The 10,893-nt window shown below is 38.2% G+C and overlaps 1 protein-coding gene across 1 annotated transcript; it reads right to left on the bottom strand.

The window, feature by feature from the left end:
- Positions 1-890: 890 nt before the first annotated feature.
- On the bottom strand, positions 891-9,860 carry LOC306901069 (potassium-transporting ATPase alpha chain 1; the record flags this gene model as incomplete). The annotated part of the gene is made up of 22 exons (XM_079468566.1): positions 891-919; positions 1,001-1,092; positions 1,428-1,522; positions 1,624-1,764; positions 1,844-1,989; positions 2,094-2,217; positions 2,390-2,544; positions 2,625-2,793; positions 3,086-3,236; positions 3,325-3,461; positions 3,574-3,749; positions 4,253-4,445; positions 6,130-6,264; positions 6,349-6,458; positions 6,824-7,022; positions 7,619-7,887; positions 7,991-8,108; positions 8,187-8,321; positions 8,887-9,000; positions 9,082-9,285; positions 9,636-9,695; positions 9,774-9,860. 22 exons carry the CDS (start codon positions 9,858-9,860, stop codon positions 891-893), a joined length of 3,039 nt encoding a protein of 1,012 aa, XP_079324692.1.
- Between the last annotated feature and the right edge of the window lie 1,033 nt (positions 9,861-10,893).

Raw genomic sequence — 10,893 nt, 5'->3', positions numbered from 1 at the left:
AATATATTGTGTATTTTGTATAAATAGTATATTTTCGACACGAACAAAACTACGCTTGTGTGAAACACTACACAAACTTCCTGAATTGGTGTTTAAATGCACATCCCAGTTACACTGAAAAAGCAGAATTGAATGTGTTTGCACGCAACGTCAGGATGACTGGAATTCCGCACGCCGCTGCACGTGACCTTGACGGCGGAGACGAGCGGATGCAGAATGCAGATACAGTACGTGAGGGAAAGCGCGTGCTGCAGACTAGAGACTGCGCAGAGTATCTGTGGGCGGGGTGTACGCATGCAGCTCTGAGTCAAAAAAGTGCTTAACACGGATTTACGTCGAACAAACATTAGTATTGTGTCATCTCTACTTTATATTGTATTTATGCGTTTAACTGGTTAGCGTCAACGACCCTTTACCGTGTAAGAGCGAAAGAAACGACGCATTTTAGAGAGATGCGCAAGATGCGCCCTCGTGTGGTGAAATAGTGTATGTTAAGGGAGAAAAATGTCTTCAGGGTTTTTCAAGGAATATCAAAAGTGTTGATGTTGTTTTTAAATGGGGTTAAACATCAATACTTTAGTTTACTTACGTATGCCTAGATTGGCCTACTAGCGTTACTAGTAAACATATTCACTCACACAACATCCCCAGTATGTAATAATAACCTTTTATTCATTATATTCTGCATGCATATTTATGCATAAAACCCTTGAACCCCTTTTCAGTTGTCGCACAAAAACACGATCTTTATATCGAAGTACTCTGTTTTTACTTAATGTGGAATTTTAAGGGACATTTATTGTGTCAGGTCGATATGTAGAAATGTGTATGAAAAAAATGTAATAATTAGGCTATTGTCACAGAAATCATGAGATGAGCCTCAAGATGATCTAGTAATACAGCTCTTGGTCCCACCAACCTAACAGACAAAAACAAGGTAAGTTGGCAACTTTGTCTTTTTCTGTAATGTGATGGTTATAAAGTAAAATGTATAACTTACTGCCTGGATATCTTCTGACCCCCAATTTTCTGATCTCATCATAGACCAAGATGAGAATTCCATAAGGCAGCGGAACAAACCACCATTGCACCCTACCGAGGGCAAACCAACATTTACCAATTAACATTTCAGAACAATAAGTTTGACTAATAGATTATTTTTCACATTCTCCTGGCTGGTTTTTATCTTGTAACGAAAGTGAATTGAAAGTGCTGTCACACTCCAAAAAGCACCAAAAATAGTTCATATGACCCATAAACCAAAAGTTACTAATGTTATTCAAAGAGGATTACATGAAATGTTCATGCGTCAAGTCTTATGCGCTTTAATTACAGTAACCTTTTGCGTTTAACAAAAAAGATAAAGCCAGCCATAGGAGTTTTAGAATGACACAAATAGTGATTCAATCAATGAAAACTCGACTTACCTAATTGGCATAAAGTTGAAGATATTAGGCATCCCTGGACAGTAACACAGCAGATTGCCAAGAAGTAACTGGAATACTATAGCAGACACAAGCACCTTGTTTCTTCCCAGAGAAAATAAAATATACTTTTATTACTGATAAGACATAAATGATGATCATTATGCAAAAAACACTCTGCGTTCCACATTAAATCTACTTCTGACCTGAAAAGTCCTTGCTGGAAGAGAGAGAGGCGACGTGTTTTTCTGATCAAGACATCAAAAATCTGGCAGATCTCAATGCTGACAAAGAACACAGTGTAACAGGTGTATTCCTGATACAGACGCTGACTGTACGTCTGGAACACGAAACGTATAATGTGACTGAAATATACAGTGACGTCTAAAAGTTTTAGATCAAAATCAGTCCGTACTGACCCATTCTTGTCCGTAACTGTCCTGCAGGTCCTGCAAGCGAATGTCCTCCCACTGAGCCCTCAAGCCCACGCACATGAGTGGAAACCAGCCCTCCTGGGCCATAGCTGTGAAATAATCTGTAAAACCTGCAAAAGACTGGATTGCACCTGGTTAAGAGACAGAGAGAAAGGAGTGTCTATGAGAGTTAGAGTAAAGCAAAAAACAGGGGATACAACTGGTTTATGTTTGTGATGGGTGAGGGGACACGTACCGATCTGAAAGTAAGAATAAACAGCCAGAGCTTCGTTGACCAGTCGGTCCCGGCGAGGGTTCCTGGGTTTAAGGTTCATGATGTCACTCTCTGCTTTCTCATACGCCAGCGAAACTGACGGGAACTTTGAGATACAGAGCTTTATGTTAAATACATGCAATTTACATGACGCCATTTACTCATTTGGCAGACACTTTTATTTGGGATATTTATCACGCCAAATCATGATACCATCCACCACAATTTTGTATATGAAATGTCATCATAGCTCAAAGCTGGAATATAAGGTCACTCACTATGTCTGTTGCGAGCTCAATGAAAAGAATGGTGATGCAGCCCAGCGGCAGCGGGACACTGACGGTGATGTAGATCAGGTAGGGAGTCAGTTCAGGGATGTTCTTAGTCAGTGTGTAAGCAATGGACTTCTTCAAGTTATCAAAGATCAAACGGCCTGTGAATTACATAAGTCTAAGTGACAAACATCGAGTATTAGATTGATAAAACTGGGATGTAAGATTGGTCTCTGTCTACCTTGTTCCACTCCAGTTACAATAGATGCAAAGTTGTCATCCAGCAGTATCATGTCGGCTGCGTTCTTGGCGGCGTCAGAGCCAGAGATACCCATAGCGATGCCAATGTCTGCTTTCTTTAGTGCGGGAGAATCATTGACACCATCTCCTGTTACTGCCACTATGGAACCCTGGGTAAAGGCAAAGTTCGTTCAGGGAAGTCGTGGCACTCGCTGGCCATGTTTGCAATGTATCATAACGTTTGTTTACAAAAAAGCATAATTACTACACATACTACACATCCGCAAAGCTTAGGGCGGCCATATTTAGCATCGCGTTCCTCCCCATTCTTGTTAATATTAATATCTTTGGTTAAGGTTAACAGCGAGTTAGATAGTTTACCCCCAAAAAATTCATAATTGATGCATTCACCCGCCTGTGATTAAAAAACTATGTGACTTCGGAACTGGGGATTTGACCCACCAATCGCTGGCAGCTCTCTACAATGATGAGCTTCTGTTGGGGAGACGTGCGGGCGAACACCATCTCCGGGTGATTCTTGAGCGCATCATCAAGTTCTTCGCTGCTCATATCTTTCAGTTGACCTCCATTAATGACACAAGCACGGGCGTCACTGTTGACCATTTCAAATCACAGCTATCAGACTCACATAAAACATAAGATGTAAATTGGCCCCATAGCATGGGAGCATCTTCTTTCACCTCTTTTTGACCTGCTCCACTGGTATCCTCAGTCGGGCGGCGATGTCTTCCACTGTCTCGCTGCCCTCTGAGATGATTCCCACGTTCGCAGCGATAGCCTTGGCTGTGATTGGGTGGTCCCCCGTTACCATGACAACCTGTACAAATGCACCACATACATACAATATGTTAAATAAATTGCGCAGCAAAATCTTATTATGTTTTAATCTCTTTTATAGATTTTTTAAATCTCTACTGAGCATGTCTCACCCGGATCCCAGCTGTGCGGCACCTCATGACCGCATCAGGCACTGTGGCACGAGGTGGGTCAATCATAGAGATCAGACCAGCAAAACAGAGACCGGATGTGGGGAAATTCATCTCATCAGTGTCAAAGTTGTAGCCTCGAGAGAACTCCTTTTCATTCAAGTACAGATGACAAAAACCTGAAAAACAATATAAATATAAATATATATATATATATATATATATATATATATATATATATATATATATATATATATACACACAGCATATACTGTATGTATATGTCAAACTATAATGATATAAAAAACCCATCAGCTTGTTGCCATTAAAACCATTATACAAATTCTTTATGTTGTGTATTTTAGGCATTTTTCTGGTAGGATTTATTATTTAGCAAAAAAATGGTAAAATGTTTTTCACATTATCAGTAGAGACCCTTATAGTTTCAATTACAACCAATAAACCCATTTGAGCCTCTTTGTTTCTGTTGCTTTTGAGCTGCTTGCATATTCATTTATGTCTCACATCATATCTTTCCTACTACTTTTTACATAAAAAAATAATAGGGCCCTAAAACTACAACATACTTAAGTTTTTACATAATAGCCTAAACAAAAATGTTTTAAGATCATCAGCAACCTCTTTGTTTTTCAATGTACAATTTTAATTCATACAGTCTCACCTAATACTCTTTCTCCAAGGCCTCCAAGGTCCATGTAAGCTGTCTGGAAAGCTTCTCTCCACTGCTCATCCAACGGAAGTTCCTGGCCTTTGATCAGGATGGTCGAGCAGCGCTCCAGTATTCTCTCTGGTGCACCCTTCATCACCAGCATGTAGCGCAGATCAAGAGGATCTTCAAGCTCATGAATTGATAACTGCACAAAAGAGAGACATGCTTGAAGAAGCACATAATAAAACAAGGTTTGGACATCGTAACATCGCAATGTCATTACCATAACTTCCCAGGACCCTTTAAGATGGCCGTCATTAAGCCTCTAATCAAGAAACCAAACTTAGTTCCAAATGAACTAGGAAACTATAGACCGATTTCAAATCTCCCATACCTGTCTAAAATACTAGAGAAAATAGTAGTGTGCACTCAGTTGTGCTCTTTCTTACAAAATAACAACATGCACGAATAATTTCAGTCAGGCTTTAGACCGCATCATAGCACTGAAACTGCACTCGTTAAAATTACAAACGACCTGCTTATAGCATCAGATAAAGGTAATATCTCACTCCTGGTCCTGCTTGACCTTAGTGATGCGTTCAATACTGTAGACCATAACATACTTCTAGATCGCTTACACAATTATACCGGTATTGAGGGTCAGGCACTACAATGATTTAGATCTTACTTGTCAGACAGACATCAATTTGTCCATTTAAATGGGGAATCATCCAATCTAACGCAAGTAAATTATGGATTACCTCAGGGATCGGTTCTGGGACCCATGCTGTTCTCCATATACATGCTTCCCCTCGGAAACATTATTAAAAAACATGGAATTAGCTTCTATTGCTATGCAGATGATACTCAGCTATATATCTCATCAAGACCAGATGATTCCTCCCAGCTATCCAAATTGGCAGAGTGCATTGAAGATATAAAACATTGGATGACCTGTAATTTCCTTCTTTTAAATTCTAATAAAACAGAAATATTACTTATCGGACCAAAGACACGCAAACCGAATATTTCTGATTATAAACTGCAAGTTGAAGGATGTACTGTTACTCCAACAAATACAGTAAAAGATCTAGGCGTTATATTAGACAGCAACCTGTCATTTCGAAATCACATCTCAAATGTCACAAAAACAGCCTTTTTCCACTTAAGAAATGTTGCCAAGTTACGAAATATTCTATGTGTTGCTGACGCGGAGAAGCTTATTCATGCATTTATGACCTCAAGACTTGACTACTGTAATGCACTACTTAGTGTTTGTCCTGCATCATCAATAAACAAACTACAGTTAGTTCAGAACGCAGCTGCCAGAGTTCTAACCAGGTCCAGAAAATACCATCACATAACCCCAATGTTATCAACCCTTGACTGGCTTCACATTAAGTATCGTATTGACTTTAAAGTTCTTTTAATCACTTATAAAGCCTTAAAGGGTTTAGCTCCTACCTACCTAACAGAGCTTCTATCACACTACAACCCATCACACTCTCTAAGATCTCAAAACTCAGGACTTTTGATAATACCTAGAATAACTAAATCCACCAAAGGGGGTCGAGCTTTCTCATACGTAGCACCTAAACTCTGGAATAGCCTTCCTGATATTATTCGAGGATCAGACACACTCGCCCAATTTAAATCTAGATTAAAGACGCATCTTTTCAGCCAAGCATTCACTTAATTGCAAAATATGCTAAATAAACCACCAGGAGATGCTGACATTAGATATTATTTACTAGAATAATTGGATTTATTATATAACACACCATGTAGTGTGTTTTACCCTTTCTTGGGTTTTAATTAATAATTGATCGTTCTCATTACAGTCAAAATTTGGATGGTCTTTGCTCAAAAAAAGAAAAAATGCATCGTACCTGAAATTTGTTTGTAGAATTGAATGGCACCTCACAGATCTTTTTAAATCGTTCCCTGTATTCGATGATGTTTCCAATCGTCAACTCAGTAAACTTCAGCAGGGCTGTTTCTGATGCATCGCCAACAACCATTCGCTGTGAAAATGGTTTGGGAAAACAGATTATGAAGAAAACTCAATAAAATAAAATGAAATCAATCTGATTTAAAATCTGCCGTACCTTGGGAACAGGCACCATCTCCTGGTTTGGTTTGAAAATGGCTCGATTACACAGACTGGCAACTCTGGCAAGCGCTCGCCATGTTTCTGAAGACTGATCGAAACTCTGACCTACATAAAATGAGTTTACATTTACATTTAGTCATTTAGCAGACGGTTTTATCCAAAGCGACTTACAAAGAATTAAGGTAACAATAAGCGATATGTCATACAAGAGCAACAGTACAATAGGTGCTAATACAAAGTTACTAGTTTCAGCAAAAGCTAGACCACTACCTGTTAAGAGAAGAGAGAGGGTTAGTGTACTTTTTTTTCATTTGTCTGTCAACTATTCACAGAACAGACGGATTTTTTATAAATTTTTTGAAGGTTGTGAGAGATTTTACACGCAGAGGCCAAGAAAAAATAATGTGTCACATTTAGTAAAATATCAAAGATGAAAGACATGAAAAGAACATTAAAACATTAGTTCTGACCTGACTGATCTTCTGTGGTATCAGCTGCATGGATCATATTGTCAAACCACAGGTGGGCCACAGTCATGCGGTTCTGCGTGAGGGTTCCGGTTTTATCTGAGCATATGACCGACGTGGAACCCAGCGTTTCTACAGCTTCTAGGTTCTTAACCACACAGTTCTTTCTGGCGAGACGTTTTGCAGTCAGAGACAGGCACACCTACAGACGTCGAAGTGATATGCTATAACTAACCAACAGAAAAACCCTATTGCTCAGACATGACATTTGCATTCATTCATTTAGCCATGCTTTTCCACATATTTTTAGAGAGAGTTAATATGGTTTTGTTATCATTTTTATTAATATTTTCAGTTTTTAGTTTTATTTAAACTTTGAGTTTAATTTTGTTGTATGGATTCTGCATTTTATTATTTATTTGCTAATTTTTTATATTGCTATATATACAAATAATATTTTGTTTTATTTATCTGATGTTAATTTACAGAAATGTTCAAAGAAAGTATCTGACTAGAAATTTTTTAAATCTTTGACTTTTGACTGCTGAATTTGCAAATCTGAGCACAGTTTGAGACATTGTTGATTTTAGGGGACATATCCATCTATTCATCTAACTTCTGTCTTGACAAAGCATTTCAGATTTTAAATTATAATCTATTTTCAAAATATTATTCAAATCAATTGAAGTTATTGAAAACAATTCTGTATTACTAATGTGAGATCTTGTGATGGGTATTCTGTCCATATCACAGAAGATGCATGTGATTTATTTATTCTGCTCTTCACTCAGCACTTACCGTGACGGTTGCCAGAAGTCCCTCGGGTACGTAAGCCACCACGATGGCCATGAAAAAAATCATGGCTTCCAGGAACGCATAACCGATAAACATTGCAACCACAAAGAACGTGAATCCGAAGAAGATGGCAAGACCAGCGATGATATCAACGAAATGTTCAATCTCTATAGCGATCGGCGTCTTCTCATTGCCCACACCCGATGCCAGACTGGCGATTCTGCCAATAATAGTTCGATCTCCGGTGTTGATAACCACACCAGTGGCTACGCCTGTTAAAAACGAACCAGAAAGGGAATAAGACTAAGATGTCAAATTTTGAGACGTATGGAAGTTGGTCTGTGTGTGGTCGCAAACGTATGCAGCAGATCTCACCCTCCAGACAGGTTGTAGAGAAGAAGGCAATGTTCCTTGTCTCCAGCGGGTTTTCATGAGTGCATTCTGGGCTTTTGGTCTGAGGTTCCGACTCACCAGTAAGGGACGAATTATCCACCTGAAGACACAAGAAAAGAAAGATGAGCTCTTCTCGTGTGCTGTGGATGTATAAACCCACATCCTGCAGAAATCTCACCTTACAACCTTGAGCAGTGATGATCCTAACATCAGCTGGCACACGATCACCACCCTTAATCTCCACTAGATCTCCCACCACCAGCAAGTTGGCATTGATCTCATTCTTCTGCCCATCTCTGATCACAAGAGCTTGCTATCCGGAAGAAATGCTTAAACATTGATTTCTGATATGCTGATATTTTACGTTGTGAATTCGATTCACGACAGTTATACTTACAAGAATAATGTAATAAAGAAAGAAATACAGTCAACAACCAACATATATTATTACCCCTTTGTATGGTGTTTATGTTTTTGTTCCTCAACCAATTTTTGTGGGTCTTACTGTTCTTTATTTACCTCTGTTAGATCACATTTATGAAAATTGTGTTATTTGCTTTATTTATGTATTAATATAAATGTAGGAAGTCGAAAAATAAAAGCAACTGCATCGTTTTTTTAACAATGAAACAGGTTGAAGTAAATGAATAAATTCATGTAATCATTTTTATACATTAATATAAATACATATAATATAAAAACAACACGAAGCTTGCATTAAAAAACAAGTTATAGTTCTAAAAACCTAACATATCAATACATAAGTATATTTAGAAAATATCCTCATTTCTAATTGACACAGTTACTGGCCGGGGCAAGACTGTACATTAAAAACATTCAGAATCTTTAATGCATGTTTTGAGGTCGAATAATGTTACCTGTGGCACCAGATTTTTGAAACTTGCAATGATATTTGTGCTCTTGAACTCTTGGTAGTAGCCAAAACAGCCAGTAACCACAACCACAGCGATGAGAGTGATGGCCAGATACAGCTAGAACACACAAGAAGAGTCATCAATACTTTCATAAAATAAACATATCAGCCTCTTTTTAAGTTCCGTGCCCCTCCTTACATTATCGTAGCTGGCGAGATCGTCACTGGCACACTCAATGCCGAAAGCAATAAAACAAATGACAGCTGCCACCCACATCAAACACTGGAGCCCTCCGGCCAGCTGACGGGCAAATTTGACGTACTCTGGTGTACCCTTGGGAGGCTTGAGTTCATTGGGTCCATCCCGTTCCAAAACCTGCTGGGCGAGTGTGGAGGTCAGGCCCTGTAACAGGAAGAAAATAAATGTTTTTCTAAAGCAAATCCGATAGAAACACAAAATGCTATTGTTCACGAGTTGCTCTTTCAAAGCTCATTGGACTTAATGGTATTCACAGTTATGTGTTATTTCAGCTCTAAAAATCTTTAAACAATTGATACAAATGTGACAGTTGCTGGTGTATAACATTTTTTGTTATATCATTTATTCCCTTATAGGTCATACTGGGCACAGTTTGAGGCATTGCTGAGGTACCTTCCGTAAACCTGGATGATATTTACAGGAGAAAAACCCTATAGGCTCTTCTTTGGCCAGGATTTGAGATAATGAGATCTGTGAATCCTCCGAGACGTTACCTTGCTAACACTTGTTGTATATTTCAGTTCCAGTTCATCTATGGTAATTTCATGGTCGTCCTGGATTAAAGAGCAAATAAAAAGTCACACGTCCATACAGAACTATCAAAGAAAAGTCTACAGAAGAGCTCAACATACAATATCCATCTCTTTCTTCATACTCTCCAGTTTCTCCCTTTTCTTCACTTTCTTTTTCTTAATCTTCACGTCCATTTCTCCATCCATTTTATCCATTTCCACAAACATCTCGTATGATTTCTGTAGGGGGAGAATTAGACAGAATACGTGTTTTGTGGTGGCTGTGAATGTTGAGAGTTAAGAACAGTTTTCTTACCGTTTTACTCATGGTGCCGGGCCCGAAATTAGAAGCACTGCACAAATCAATAGTCGTCCAAACCCCAGAGTGTCTTTCCCCTGCAATTTTGAAATGGTCTTCAAGGGTTTCCTCCAGAAATGGCAAAGCTGGTCTTATCAGTGGTGGTAGATTTATATACCTCTACTTCATAACCTTCAAGAGTACAGACTCCTTGGTGTTGTCAATGTCACCTCTGTGTAGAACGTCCCCTCTACGTATCAATGCTCTCGCCTATCAGTTTTTCTTTTGTTTGAGAACGTGTTGCCTATTAAGGCACACACGCTTTTGGCGTTCACCTTGTCCCTATAGCAGAGGTCGGTGTCGACATTTAAATTATGAATTATTTTAATTATGAATATAGTACTTACATTTCAGACTTGTATTTTGAGTATTCCTACTGTAAATACATAATCACTTGATATTTTTATTGTTGTTTTGCTTTATAAGCATAGATTCAGTGCAAATAGCATATCATTAAACATTTGTTATTTTAAGCAATATAGGCCTAATTTAAAACAATGAATCTACTGCTCAACGCAAACACAAAAGCATGTCAACACATTAAAGTAAAAAATAAAAAGAAACATTTACACGATTTAAAATCATACAGTTTGCTTGACCTCTTCTTATGACGTAAACAACGCTTGTTTAACGCTGGTCCAAACAAACACCGGTCCAGGAGAACTTCCCGTCTCAGTCATTTTATACAGTACCACAAACATTTGAACCAAATACATCCAACAGAATATCAATATCAGATTAATTGATTTAAAATATCTTCAATAATTATATGTGTATGATTTCAAAAGTATAATAATATAATAATAAATAAATTGAAACCAGAAGTGTTTTTGGAGTCTTGCAAATTGGTCTCATATAAAGATTAAAAATTCTAAAAATACT

The sequence above is a fragment of the Barbatula barbatula genome (assembly GCF_947034865.1).
Source record: "Barbatula barbatula genome assembly, chromosome: 12".
In the NCBI taxonomy this organism is placed as follows: Eukaryota; Metazoa; Chordata; class Actinopteri; order Cypriniformes; family Nemacheilidae; genus Barbatula; species Barbatula barbatula.
Note: the sequence above shows the minus strand (reverse complement) of the source record. Positions and strands in the feature narration are given on the sequence as shown.